A 15,375-nucleotide genomic window follows, 5' to 3' on the forward strand; every position below is an offset into this window, starting at 1 on the left:
CAATCTTATTGCAGAGAAAGAACCACAATGCAGTATCATCTGAGAATTGGAGTAAAATAGTTTTAAAAAACCAAACTTCCAAACACTAGCCGATAGACTCCTTAGAGATATATGCAAGCAAAAGATCAGAAACTATACGCAGTTAAATAGAATATAAGACTCTTTAAAACAGAACATTATACAGTCTTAAAACACACAGATTTATGCCTTTTGACATATATTAAATCTCTGAGACATAATACACTATAGAACAACCAAGATGATGAAAACTATAAATAATATTTAGCCATTTTGTAAGTATGGGAGCAATATTTACATTTGTGATGGCTTATAGCTATCCTTATGTTCATTATGTTTCTGTAAGATCTGTGGGCTTCTCAGGAAGATGTCTGAAGAATTAGCACACAAAGATGACAGGCAGATGTTGTTTCCCATGTACACACTGCAGTCATCTTTGAACTTTTGGTGTTTATATATTAGACTTCAAGATTTAAAAATTATCAGACATCTTTGGCAAAGTTTTCTTTTAATATTTTCATTAATTTAAACCAGACTTAGTTTAATTTAAAATTTTATAGTTATGAGCACTATCTGAAGAACCTTTATATTCAAGTTTGAGAAGACTTCAAATTAGTGCAGAGACGGCTCAGTCCAAGAAAAAAAAACACACATCTTGAAGCCCTGAAACCTATGGAATATTGTAATTATTAAGAATCCTAAAACAGCACATTTGTAGGTCATCAGTTCAAAAGGCATTACACAAGCTTGAGAATGGGTTTATAATATACTAGTCTGCCAATTCAATGATCAAAACCAGAATGTAAACATTTTAACCTCAAAAATACAAGCACAATGTTAAGGCTATGATTATACTTAAAAGTGGTTTTCAAACATCGCAACTGTACAAAGAGAAGTTCTATTTATAAGCTAACGTTATGCCGGGAAGTGGTGGCTCACACCTTTAATCCCAGCACTTGGTAGGCAGAGGTAGATGGATTTCTGAGTTCAAGGCCAGCCTGGTTTACAGAGTGAGTTCCAGGACAGACAGGGCTACACAGAGAAACCCTGTTTTGAAAAACTAAAAACAAACAAACAAACAAAAAGTTAAAGTTATAAATAAATTTTAAAAAATCTACTTTTTCTAATATTGTTTTATAAGTGAAGTCTTAACTTTAAAAGTAGATATTACCTTGAAGAATATTTATTTGCACAACAGGAATATTGAAGAATTCAATCTGTAAACTGATCTTCAAAAATGAAGAAAGTTATGGCAAGTAGAAAAGGAGGGTGAGGGGTTGACAAATGGGACAGACCTTCAGGGAAGCCAGCAATTGCTTCAGAGGATGCGAACATGGGGAACGGTCAAGTCTGCTTGCACAGTACTGACCACCGGTAAGAGGACCTTCAAAACTTCCTGGAACAACGAAAAGCTCCTGTTCATGAGATGTTCAAAAGGGAACATACCAGAAGATCAAGCACTATGAAGGGCGTGGAGTAGTCTAAATATGGATCAATCAAGACAGCCCGAAAGCATGACAGCCAGCACGCTAGAAACACTCCCATGACGATTCTCAAGGTCTTATCTGCCTTCCTGTCCTTTTTCTTAGACAGGTTTTTCCTTACTGCTCCTTTTGTGTTCTCAGGCATATTGATGAGGACTCGAGCATGTTGTCTGGAAACAATAAAAATTTTACCATAAATACCAACCATGATGGAGCCGGGAGTAAAGAACCAGGTAGCAAACAGTATGGTCCCCCAAAATTTGTTGAACGTAAGCGCACAGAAATTGAAGCAAGAGACGAAAATATCAGCTCTGCATACCAGAAATATTGGCCTCTGACAGAACAAAACCAAAAGAAAAGAGAGCTGGGGCCACCCAGCAAAAAGCCAGCAGTCTCTTCATTGTGGACACAGTCATGGTGGTGATGGAGTGTAAAGGGTCACACACTGCATAAAACCTGTCGCTAGCGATGGAGCACAGGTGGAATATGGCGGTCAGGCTCAGCATCATGTAGAAGCTCGCATGAAATTGCAAAAGCTGTCTCCAAAATACGAGCAGCTCTCCGCTAATCTCACCATGCTGTAAGGCATGATGACAAAACCCAGCAGGAAGTCCACGGTTGCCATGGAGAGGATCAGGAAGTTGGTGGGAGAATGAAGTTGTTCGAAATGCAATATGGAAACTTGATTATCACCAAGTTTCCAAAGATGGTGATAACCATGGGCTCAGGTCATAAGCAGGTACATTATCATGCATACACGAAAAGAGCGATTGGTGGGAGGGGAGGATTTATTTCCAAATTTGGGACAGCCGGATAAGTCTTCAGGAATGTAGGTTAGATCCATGGTGCTTTATCCTTCAAGGTCCTTTCCAGGAGGAAGTCGGGGTTTCTTCTTTTCTTCAAAGGATCCCAGTGAACTTCGCCTGCCAGGAGTACATTAATGTTCAAAGTCATTCACACTAAATACCATTAATTTAAAAATTCAAAATTAGGGGCTGGTGAAATGGCTCAGTGGTTAAAAACACCGGCTGATCTCCCAAAGGTTCTGAGTTCAATTCCAAGCAACCACAAGATGGCTTACAATCATCTATAACAATGATTTGATGCCCTCTTCTGGCATGTAATCAGAGCATCCATACATTAAGAATAGAGTACTTTTTTTTAATTCAAAAATTATACCCACCGTGCTTATCATCTGAATTAGAAAAATGTAAGTCTTGAATAGTTCATTCTTTCCTGTGTTGATGGGGTTTTTTGGACATTTATCATAAGCAGCCTCATGCCAAGAACATTGAAATATAGTAAGCTTGCATATCTTTCACCAAAATACTGAGTATCTAAACGCTTAAGTCAAACCACAAAGTCCTGCCCTATGTGTTTGTTCAATAATTTGAATCCTTCACGTGCAAAAATTCTATACACATTTCAGGCATCAAGAAATAGCGCAGTGCTCAAGGGAAATGTTCATAAGTAAATCATTTTAAATAGTTTATCAATGGGATATTTTATTTCCCTAGTTTTAGTTTTGAGCTGATGAAGCTGGCATGTCTGTAGACACCTATATTTGCCAAAAGTTGGACACGGAATGCAGTATGTTGTTACACAATTAAGCCAATTGGCATCTTGCTGGACACTTATGTTTCAGCAGGAGGCATAGTGACTCCACAGTGAACATTAGCTGCACACTCCAATCTCCTTAGCCTTCAAAATGAAAGTGATATCAGGTATGTTTGAACTAAAAACTGCCTCCAAAATTCTATCACAGAATACAAATAAATGTACGTGCACGTTACTGAGTAATATAGATACCACCATTCTCTTAACCAAACTACGTCCAATTTTAGGGTCTAGAACTAACTATGGTTCCCCATCTAGTTTCACAGGTTAGAAAATAATATGAGTTCTATACATTCCACTAAAGGATCATCTCAGAGCATAAAGCGGTGACTCACCCCAGCACTCAGGAGGCTGAGGCTGGAGGATTGCCGGAATCTCAGACCTGCCTGGGTCACATAGTAAGTTCCAAGAAGTAAGTGAGACAAACAGTTATCTGGACAGATAAGTAAGCATCTTTAAACATCAATTCTCTGATTTAAATTCTGTTTGTAAAGACTCCAAACCATTTTTTGGGCGGTATTATGACCACATGGATAATTTCATAAACTAGAGTGGAATAGTGCAAATGACATGGGGTGCACTGGGAAAGATAAAGTACATTTCCTAGGATTTGTGACTCGATATACTCTGTTTCCTTCTCCAATTGTCAACATCTAAGATTGCAACAGGAAAGACTTCTTGGAGACCATTGCAGGGCTGACAGTAGGGAGACCATATCCAAGTGTCCCACTGAAAACTAAGGTGGGGGAAAGGGAGACATTTCTCCTATAAAGTTACTTTGTAAGTACGTGGTGGTTTACACTGATAGCATCAAAAATTGCAAGCAGAGACAACAGCCAGTTCTTAAATGATGTATCTTTTGAACGCTATCTTCTGAAAAGCGGGTACGTGCAGGCTCAGTATTGTTAGATGGTTGATGCTTACACGGCATGGAGAGAGCAGCCTGATCAGGACAGAAAGGTGAGCGAGAATTACGATGAGCCTCTCTTATGATTTCCATTAGATTGCTCGATTTGAAAATTAGGCGAACAGAAGGTATCTACCAAAACTAAGCACGAGACAATATGTTAGAGATGGAGCGGGGAGCATAAACCCTTTCCTCCTGCCTCTCCCTCTCCCAAATACAAGGAAAACTCAGATAATGGCAAAAATTCTAGGTATCTAAAAGTTTCAAAACTGCTTACCCCAAATTGTTCTTCTTTTATATTGCCCTATTTTGCTTTTTGAGACAGGGTCTCACTCTGTCACCAAGGCTGCCCAGGATGCCACAGCAGTCCTCCTTCTTCAGCCTTGCAAATGCTGGGATTACAGACACAGGGCATCACACTCAGGGGGCTGAACTTGACTGTTTCATCGCATGGTCCAGCTGTTCCATATATATGAAATACCTCAGATCTTGAAGTAGCCACTGCAACTATACACTGGGACCAATATTAAACTCCAGCGCTCCTGTACCTGTTCCAGTGAACCTCCTTTATCCCTTTCTGTCTGCAACATATTGCTGATTTACCTGGTCAACACAAGTATTTATGGCTTCAGCCTAGCCTATTAGAGTTAATCTATAGGCCGGCCCTGTTCTCATTTCCTGGAAATGTGCTTGGAATGAAAAATCAGACCATCCCCCAAAGACACATCTTCATAATGTTTTTATGGAATGAACAAGAACTCTTAAATCATAGAGACCTGGTGTTTCCAGTGTGGTCATTCTGTGAATGAGGGAGCAGTTTTGACAAGTGAGCCAGCAACAGAAAATCTTAAGTAAATGCTGCTTGCAAGGGAAAATATTAAAATAACATATGGCATCTGGAAATGATTTAAATAAATATATGTTATTTCTGTTGCTACACTATCAAAATTCACTTTAGCATTACTGAAATACCTTACAATTATTGAGACATGCTTTATATAATCCTTGTACTTAGTAAAAAAAAAAAAAATTTATATGCCACATAAAAACTTATAAACTCTGCCAAACAAATTTTGATAGAAATGTTAAAAAGCCTTTCAGGAAAATACCATAATAATTATTTTCCAATTAAGAAAACAAAATTCTACCTTTTCTGTTATAACCCATGTGTAACACATTCTAACTTCCAGACATTTGTATCAGTGAAAGAATGGTCATATGTTTCCCATTCTTTTTATAATATAACACCTTTTGTTTCTTAGAATGTCAGTTTCACCTTGAGAGTTTCTTCCAGTGGCTTGGAGGGTGTGGTGCAGGACGCTCTGGAGTGCTCAATGCAGAGACTCAGCTTACTGCATATTATAGGCTTGTCTTTGCTCTCAAGGGGGCTACACTGAACGCATATCCAGGATCCTGAGAGCAGTCCTAACTGCAGGTCTTCGATGGAATCGCCATTTAACTTTCTTCCCTTGAGGATATTAAAATATTCTGTGTATTTCAGTGTCCCGGAAAATCTCAATTTCTTTTTTTTTCAAATGAAGGACAATAGTTTCAATTCTGAGTTCTTGGTTACTCGGCTTTTGTTCCAGAAAGGGAAGATAGGGAAACTGCCATACGCTAACAATAGGTAGACAAGGGAAACTAAACTAAATATTGGCTAATATTCCAAGGCAAGAATAATTGTCTTAATTCTGAAAGGTGTTGGTTTTCCCTCTGAATGAGAAGACACTGATGTGGAAAGGAAGTGCTTGCATTTACTTCAGTGTTTGAATAAAATAATTGTCATGGGGTTAGTGATGAGGAGGTAGGAGGGGTAGAATATATCAGATCATTTTATTAAAAAAAAAAACAAAACAAATAACCAGGAGATGTGGTTACTAAGGCCCCACTGATTCCTGAAGAGATATAGACAGCTGTTGGCTACTGGGGAGGGGAGGGCTGCCATGTTCTTTAGTGCTGTAGAAACTAATAAGTTGTTCATGTTCTCATGTTCCATTCAACTGCAGGTGACCCTAATTAAACCCAGTAGGTCACACACACACACACACACACACACACACACCCCAGAGACAGAGAGAGAGAGAACAATTTAAAAAACTAAAAAGACAGGAAAACAGAGAAAACCTTGCTGAGAAGAAGAGGATGTTACTTGCAGTAGGAAGAAATGACCAAAAATGTTTGTGTATGAAACTGTCAAAGAATAATAAAAATTAAAAACAAAAATGATTAATTCATCTTAGGCTTTAATATACTAGGTTAGTTTTCGTGTGTGTGTGTGTGTGTGTGTGTGTGTGTTTAGGTTTTTGTTTGGCTGGTTTTGTGTGTGTGTATGTGTGTGTTTGTGTATGTGTGTGTGGTTGGTGTGTGTGTGTGTTTAGGCTTTTGGTTGGTTGGTTTTGTGTGTGTGTGTGTGTGTGTGTGTGTGTGTATGTGTGTGTTTGTGTGTGTGGTTGGTGTGTGTGTGTATGTGTGTGTTTGTGTGTGTGTTTGTGTGTGTGGTTGGTGTGTGTGTGTATGTGTGTGTGTGTGTGTGAGTTTGGTTGGTGTGTGTGTATGTATGTATGTGTTTGTGTGTGTGTGTCTGTTTAGGTTTTTGTTTGTTTGGTTGTGTGTGTGTGTGTGTGGTTGGTATATGTGTGTGTGTGTGTGTGTGGTTGGTGTGTGTGTGTATGTGTGTGTATGTATGTGTTTGTGTGTGTGTGTCTGTTTAGGTTTTTGTTTGTTTGGTTGTGTGTGTGTGTGTGTGTGTGGTTGGTGTGTGTGTGTGTGTGGTTGGTATGTGTGTGTGTGTGTGTGTGTGTGGTTGGTGTGTGTGTGTGTGGTTGGTGTGTGTGTGTGTGTGTGTGTATGTATGTGTTTGTGTGTGTGTGTCTGTTTAGGTTTTTGTTTGGTTGTGTGTGTGTGTGTGTGTGTGTGGTTGGTGTGTGTGTGTGTGTGTGTGTGTATGTATGTGTTTGTGTGTGTGTGTCTGTTTAGGTTTTTGTTTGTTTGGTTGTGTGTGTGTGTGTGTGTGTGTGTGGTTGGTGTGTGTGTGTGTGTGTGTGTGTGTGTGTGTGGTTGGTGTGTGTGTGTGTGTGTGTGTGTGTGCTGTTAGTCTCCTTGACCATGCTCATGAAGCTGCTCGATTCTACGTCATCCCTTCAGTTTGAGTACTCAACCCATCAGAAGGACAGTGCTCATGCAGTCACAGGTCTACAGGTAACTCACAGAGCCACTGTTGAGCTGCATTTGAGCAAGACTGATACTTAATCTACCAACTTAATGGTCATTATCTCATTTAATGCCTTGGATGGGCTAAAATCAAAGCAAACTTATTAACTATTATAAATATATATATATATATATATATATAATGTTAATTTTTTTCATTGCTATGGCAAAAAGTAAAGAAATTAAATAAAAACAGTTCCTCCATAGAGAGTTTTCAGATATATCACACCCCACATGCACACAGACAGATCTGTAATTAAAAGTTTTTAAGGTGACACCTTCAGTTCAGTCAGGGATGCTGATATTTGTTGTCTTCTCTTCCCACTGGCTTTTCATTGGGAATGTTTCTTACTGTGTAAGTACTGACATCACTACTGCCCATTTTAAAGAATAGATGCCTAAGTTTTCAGGAATTTTGACAATTGTGTTCATAGCTTAGAATCAGATATATGGATATTGGGGGCTATTGTTCATATGGTACAGAAAGTGTCACATTTTAAACTGCATTTTTTTCCTCCTGAGGAGCTGAAACATCTGCCAGCACATCATTGACTATAGCCCACGCATCACTGATGAGTCTAAACAGGCAGGAAAAAAAAGAGAGAGAAAAGCAGTAGACACCAAATATAAAGTCACTAACCCTTGATCTTGCCTTTGAATATTGAGGGTTTTTTTTTCTTTCTTATTACTCTTAATGCTCAATAAGTATAGATATTCATCAAAAATATGGATTCATAACACAGCATATTTAATCTTGCATTTATTAATTATCAACACATCTGATACAATACGGCTGCTCATAAGCCTGAGGGGAATAGAAGCCACCAAAGAGAGTTCTTCTGTAAATAGAGACCAGCCAACCGCAATCACAAGATGATACACTGACAAGGATTTTTGTAGGGTGTTTCTATTCTCTTTCCTTGTATGTTATTTATTTGTGTGTCTGTATACACATGTGTGTACACGTTCCACGGCCTTTGTGTGGAGATGAAAGAAAAACTTATGCAAAAACTGGCTCTCTCCTTCTACCACGTGGGTCCGTCCTGGGGATTGAACTCAAACTTTGTGGCAAGCACCTTCGTCCACTGAGCCATCTCAGCAGCCTTCCAATTCTTTATTTAAAAAGAAAAAATACATTTAATCTCACCACAGTAAAATCTAGGAAAAGTCTAACCCTCATCTAATGAGTTGCTGTTTTCTGCCTGAATGATAATCCTTGGCATTTAATTACCAACAATTTTTACTTAAACGTATTTTGAAAATATGATAGATGCACTTAGACATCAAGAAAGAAACATTAAAGGGAAATGTCACACAGAATGTGCGGCGGTCACAGGAAAGAGGGTTTCTCAAGTTCAGCTGCACTCTGATCCTTTAAGAGAATAAAAGAAGTTGGGCAGGGCTAAAGATGGCTGGGAGCTCAAGAGCACTGGCTGCTCTTCTGGAGAATGGGGATTCGATTCCTAGCACCCACACAGCCATCTCACAACCATCTCAAGCCCCAGCTCCAGTAGGTCCAGCACCCTCTTCTGGTCACCATGGGCACTGCATGCACATGACATACTTATAAACAAAACACCTGTACACATGGAATAAAATAAATAAAATCCTGTTTTTCAAAAGGTGTTTACACATCTTTTTTATTCCTGAATCTCTTATCTTCTATTTCCTTTTATTTTTTTCTTCTTTTTTCTTTACTAGTGCTATGCAACTGGTGGGTTAAACATAATTTGGGTACAAAGAGCAATTAATTTTCCCCCTTCCATATTAGAAACCAAGAGCCTTCTATGCTAGCCAAGATCTCTCCTCACCTCTTCTCTGTGTCTCTCTGACTCTGTGTGTGTGTGTATATGTGTGTGTGTTTCTCTGTGTGTGTCTCTGTCTCTCTGTTTTTCTCTTTCTCACACACACACACATGTTCATGCACACACACACACACTTTAGGCAACTTTATTTTTTTTCTCTTTTTCTTTTCTGCAATTTGTCCATTTCTTGGAGTTTATTATGGTAATCCAGGATGAGTACACAGTATGCAGCAATCAAACCAGAGTTAAAATCATCTCCATCACTTCCACCATTTTCAAGTATTGATAACTTCATTACTTTCAGATAATTTTGAAATGTCTTATGTGTGTTTTAACCAATAGTCACCCTGCTGTACTAAAGAAGAATTAGAAACAGTTACTGCATGTATCTGTGTTTTGGTACTCTTTATTAAATTTTATTATTAAATTTTACATTACCGCAAGTGGGTTTTACTATACAGAGTCCTCATTTTTCTACATATATTTGATCTATCATATCTTTGTTATTTAGTTTTTGTTTGTATATATATATGTATATATATACACATATGTATGTATATATATACATATATATTCACACACATATATTTTCTTTGTTATTCATCCCCTTCCCTCCATGTCAACTCTTCTTTGATGGTCCTCCTCAGTCATTCTTTGAGTGCCAGTCTTTGATGCACTTGTTCAGATCAAGTCTATTCCGTTTCTTTTTGAGTAAACAAATTAGTATTGTGGAAATGCGAGCTGAAAATTTTACCCAGCAAAATGTATTTGAGTGCTCTGCGAAACCAGGGGTAGAAGAAACCATAAATTAAGGGATTACATGTGGAATTAAAATAGCCAAACCACGTTAAGGCGTCAAACAGAACTGCAGGTGTAGAGAAATTCAGAAATGGATCTAACAAGATTGTGAAGAAACACGGAAACCAACACAGTAAGAAAACACCCATCACTATCCCTAAAGTTTTGGCCGCTTTTTTGTCCTTCCTCATTTGATTATTTTGATTTTCTGGCAAGCTGTCAATTACACGAGCATGTTTTTTGGATACGGCGAAAATTTTGCTGTAAATCCCCACCATCATGGAGCTAGGAGTAAAAAAACCTGCCACAAACAAGGTGGTCCCCCATAGCTTATTGAACATGACTGGACAGGAACTAGAACATGCAACCAAAATGTCATAGCCTTCAATTCCATCAGCATAAGCCTCAGAGAAGACCACCCCAAAGGCAAATGCCCCGGGCACTGACCAGCAGATGATCAACAGCCGCTTAACCACTGGAATAGTCATTTTGGTGCAATAATGCAAAGGGTGACAGATGGCATAAAATCTATCGACGGCCACGGAACAAAGGTGGAAAATGGATGTTATACTAAGCATCAAGTCAAAGCTGTAGTGGATCTTGCAAAATGTAAGCCCAAAATACCAGCAGTTTTCCACTGACCTGACCATACTATATGGCATGATGGTGAATCCCAGCAGGAAGTCGGTGACGGCCATGGAGAGAATGAGGAGGTTGGTGGGTGTGTGAAGCTGCTTGAAGTAGGAAATGGAAACGATCATGGCCAGGTTGCCAAAGACTGTGATGAATATGGCTCCCACCATCAGTGAATACATGGCAGCTCGGACCCCTAGAGACCTTTCATTTTCTGGGCAAGATCCATTCCCATATTCTGAACAATCAAAGGCTTCCTACATAAAAGCAAGAATACACGGGGCTTATCAGAGAATAGACAAACACTCTATACTTTATCTCTTTTTTCGCAGACAGATTCAAGAAAAAATTCTGACGCCTCAGGGAAGATAACTACACTGAAATATATAAATATGTATGATGTGTCTTTCACATTTGCTTTATGATTTATAGAACTCTAATAGATTAAAAATTGATTACTTTAGATTTTTAATGCCTCCTCAAGTTTTACCACCCACACTTAATCCATTTACTTTGTTGTTATAGGATCTGTAATTCAGAAGTGGAAGAGGAGAAAGGATGGAGACAAGAGGAAGCAGAAAGAGAAAGATGAGAGGACACAAATAAATAAATAAATGTATTACTGACTTAACCTCTAACTGAGCTTCCTTGTGTGTGTAGAAGGAACAGATAACTGTTAGAAAATGCATACACTTTGTCCTCAGATGAATCTGGAATCATCATCAGCCTGATTTGCTTGGTGTGATGTTCATGTTGCTTCATAAATATATTGTGTGAAAATGGTTTCATTCCTATGATCTATTATGTTATCTATGCTTTGAATTTTTTCTTATTAAAGATTTTTACGTAGAAGAATTACTGAACGATCTTTAATTATCTCATAGAGCCATCCTGTCTAACAAATCCCCAAGTATTAGCAAGCATCACAGAACAGGTATGTGGACAGCTTTCAAGACTTGGTTCTCTCCTTCCACTTTGTGGGTCCTGAGGATGGGACTCCAAGCATCTGACTTTGAAGTGATTATTTTTAATTGAAACAACTAAACCAGCTATAGGAAAAGTAGCAACTGATAGCAAGGAATGGATCCAAGGCAGATTGATTCCCCTTCCTTCCTATTCTGGGACTCTAGGTCCATTTGCAAAGAAGAAATGGAGGCTATGACAGAATGTGCTTTCACAGTGGATAAAAGTGGAAGAAGGAGCTATTGATATACAAGACCTGGGTGTTTAGATGCTGCAGGAAGGACTATCACCAAATTACATTGAAGGTCTCTTTTAGCTAATGCCTTAGATGGTATTTACAGAATATATAAACAGAATATATTCCCAATAGGTGGTAGTGGTGGTTTGTTGGTTTGGCTTTGGTGTTTGGTTTTTGAGATAAGGCCTCATATCACCCAGGTTGGCCTTGAACTCTTGATCCTTCTGCCTCCATTTCAGGAGTGTTGGGATTCTAAGTGTGTACTACAATGCCCAGCCTAGAGGAGCAATTTTTGTTCATTTCTTTGAAACTTTCTTACCTGCATGTAATATGTTTTGATCAAGTCCATTCCTGGTCCTTCACCTCCAACTGTCCCTTACCCTCCCTACAACTCTGTCCTTCCACCTTATGTGCTCTCTCTGTTTTTAACCCTCTGAGCTCACATAGTATAGCCAGTGTGTACGTAGGTTTGGGGCCATCGACTAGAGCCCAGGAGGTCTCTCAGGGACCACATCCCTGAAGAAAATCTACCTCCCCCGGCAGCCGACTCTTACCAACAATTCCTCAGTGCTGGCACTTTATGACTTCCCTTCTTCCATGTTGAAGTTTTATCTGACTTCATCTGTGCATGCAAGAAATTTGAACTATGTGTGGAATGTTCCTGTCATGTCAAAGCACTGTTTCACTACAGTGAACCTCTGACTCTTAAAATCTTCCTGCCTCCTCCTCTTCCATGAATGTCCCTGGGCCTTGGGATACTTTCATTAAAATCCCTTTCCCATGCATTTTAAAAAATATATATAATCAGTTCTAAACTGTACTTATTTTTAGTATCTAAAAATAAGTGTTTCAATTAGTACAGTTATTAAAAAACGCAGGAAGGGATTGAGATACAGATAGAATAGGTATAAGGTGATGATAGACAGGCTGGCACAGACAGACTGACAGATCCCCCACCCAGACAACTCTTTATTTTCTAAGTGAAGTGATTTTAAAATAAGCCAATCATATTTCCTCTGGATTTACTATGTTTTTCCCCTTGTCTTTCTTTTGTGAAGTGGGGATTCAGCCCAGCACCTTGGTCACAGTGAGCACACATTCTGTTCCTGGAGTCCCTCTGCCTCACCTAGGGGAATGCCTGTACTAAGCAAATCAGTTGGTCCTTAGGAAAAACTCTTTTCCAGGGTTCTAAATATTCATCTCAGGAGACAAGACAAAAGGCAGTAAATCGTTTTGTTTCCACGCTTAAGCTGAGCTGCCTTTCACTGCAAATTTACAGTAAGCCCCGACTGAATCACTAACAAGCTAGAATCTTACTTATTCTCTTTGCACATGAACAGATGGAAAACAGAAAACAAGCAGAAACAATGTCACTGCTCTACAGCGGAGACATTTTACTTAATACTCAAAGAGGAGAGAACCCAGATCTTCCCCCTCACATCCCTTCTCCACGTACCTGCTGTGCTTCAAAAGATGCCATTGTAGCTGCTCAGTGGAAGTCTTCTCTGCTGACCGTTAATGCTGATGTTGAACTATGAACATGAACTATGTTAACTGTGCTGCTTTATAATTTAACAATTATTCTCAAGGGCATTGCCTATGCATTGGGGGGGGGGGACCCTTGTCATTCTGAAGTTTAATAGCCTAAGTGACCCTGACCTACCCCCTCCTCCTCTTAGGAATCTCTGTTTGCCTAAATGTTCCTCACCCACAGCACTGTGACTACTCTAAGGCAGCTATTCTGTACAGGCTATAATAGTTAAATGGAGCTCCTCCAGTGATCAGTGGCTCTCAGTCCAGTGAGAGATAGATGGAATGGGAGATTCAAGGAGAGAAATAGATTAGATAGGTGTCCCCTGCCACTTTAGGATGACCAGAATGAAGCAGCACAGTCCATACTTTATATCACATTTTATACCCACAGGGTTTTCTCATCCACTGTTGTCTGTGTTCAGCTAAGGTGCAGCTCGGGCTCCTCACATCACTGGAGGAGTTACGCACAGTTATTTCTGCCTTAAGTAAGTAACTCCCATGACTATGCTCATATCCTCTCAGGTATCATGTGTTTAAATCTGTTCACATCTAGTCACTGGTGCCTGTAGTTTTGTTTATCCTCTTTTGATATGAGAAAGTTTATTTTCCACTGCTAGGATATGACCCCTGGCTCCTGCTTGGGTTTTAGCTATGCCTGTTGTCAGTGATCTTAGGTACTGTGGTACTTACTTTGGATGTACAAAACTTGGATAACTATGTAGGGAATCAGAGCTTTGAAGGGATTTAAAGGGCTCGTTGATCTTACGTCTCCCTCTGTAAGTTCTTAGTGACATTTTAGCAAGGAACTCTGCATTTTCACTTTGTTTGGTCCCTCCAAAATATATAAATGATTTGATTAGACCTTTCTTGATAGCTTTTCATAAGGGAGAAAAACAACAACAAAAATCACCCATTTAGTAATTCAGAGCAACGCAATTATATTACAACATAATCGGAAAATTTATATTTTTAAAGAAACATTCTAAATACAGATATCAGCCCAAATGATTATGAAGAAGTTAGGAATTAATTTTTAATATTTAGCAGACAGCATTTCTACTCAAGAGTTTTCAATATCTTTCTTGGCTCTGTAAAGAATTATGCAAGTATTCTTGGAGGCCAAGATATAGCTCAGTGGTAGAGTGCCTGCTTAGTTTGAAGGAGACCCTGTACTCAATCTCCAACACTAAAAATCATTATCATTATTTCCATTTTTATTGTCATCATCATCATCATCATCATCATCATCATCACCACCACAACCATCTGTTAGTTACACAGGAGAGTAGTAGCATCTGTTAGTCCCTTGGTAGTCATTTCAGCTATCAAGACTACTGCCAAAGCATCCTGGTGCATTTGTTCAAATACCTCTTATATCCATAATACAGTATTTCAATGCTGAACTACAATGCCCATATTATCCGTCTCTTGTCATCTCATCACATAACTCTAAACATTGTTACCAAGTGTGCTTGTAATGTAGTGTGTAAAATGTAGTAAATTTAAAAAGCAAAGTCACATACAATTTTTTATAATTGTTTTGCTTTATAAGCTATCAATAAAAAATTTGTCCTGTCTTACTTATGTTAAAATTTGTCACAGGGGTGCAAATGCAGAGAAAATCAAAGTGTATATAGGATTTAGTACTGTCTGCAACATCAAGCACTTACTGACGGACCTTGTGTCTTCCATAAACAAAGAGCAGTTGTGTGTCATTTTAGATAGGCTGCTAGAAAGGACACTAGACCTTTCTGGGTTAGATAGATCTTGACAGGGCCTAAAAAGGAGAAATGAAGTAAAGTCAGTATCAAAACTTGACCAGCATCAAGGTTGAACTCCAATAAATACATGTCTAATCCTGAGGAAACTCTTCTGAACCTGCCTGTCATTAGATACAAGACACTCAAAACAAGATTTACAAATAGCATTACTGAGCTGGCCATAAATATAATGGATCCCAGTTCACTTTCTCGTTCTACACTCCAGGAAACAAAGCTGCACCCACCCCAAGCCTTCTCGGGACGAGTGACCGTCTGTTCTTAACACTGACACCTCAGGCAGCCTAGGAAAACTGAATACTTGGATCTAGTTCCCAGAGATTATAACCAAAAGAGGAGAAGTAAACGAAAATGCAAATGTAAATTCTGCAAGAAGATATGGACAAATTTT

At 38.9% G+C, this 15,375-nt stretch overlaps 1 protein-coding gene and 1 pseudogene across 1 annotated transcript; both read right to left on the minus strand.

Annotated features, from left to right (window-relative positions):
• Nucleotides 1-1,437: 1,437 nt before the first annotated feature.
• LOC143440622 (trace amine-associated receptor 3-like) lies at nt 1,438-2,346 on the minus strand (annotated as a pseudogene).
• Nucleotides 2,347-9,494: 7,148 nt separating this feature from the next.
• Nucleotides 9,495-13,533, minus strand: Taar2 (trace amine associated receptor 2). The gene is made up of 2 exons (XM_076927477.1): nt 13,130-13,533; nt 9,495-10,729 (listed from the first exon to the last, which is right to left on the minus strand). The coding sequence occupies exons 1-2, from the start codon at nt 13,151-13,153 to the stop codon at nt 9,734-9,736; spliced, it is 1,020 nt and encodes a 339-aa protein (XP_076783592.1). The 5' UTR covers nt 13,154-13,533; the 3' UTR covers nt 9,495-9,733.
• Nucleotides 13,534-15,375: the final 1,842 nt, after the last annotated feature.

This window comes from Arvicanthis niloticus, chromosome 30 (assembly GCF_011762505.2).
Source record: "Arvicanthis niloticus isolate mArvNil1 chromosome 30, mArvNil1.pat.X, whole genome shotgun sequence".
NCBI classification, from domain to species: domain Eukaryota; kingdom Metazoa; phylum Chordata; class Mammalia; order Rodentia; family Muridae; genus Arvicanthis; species Arvicanthis niloticus.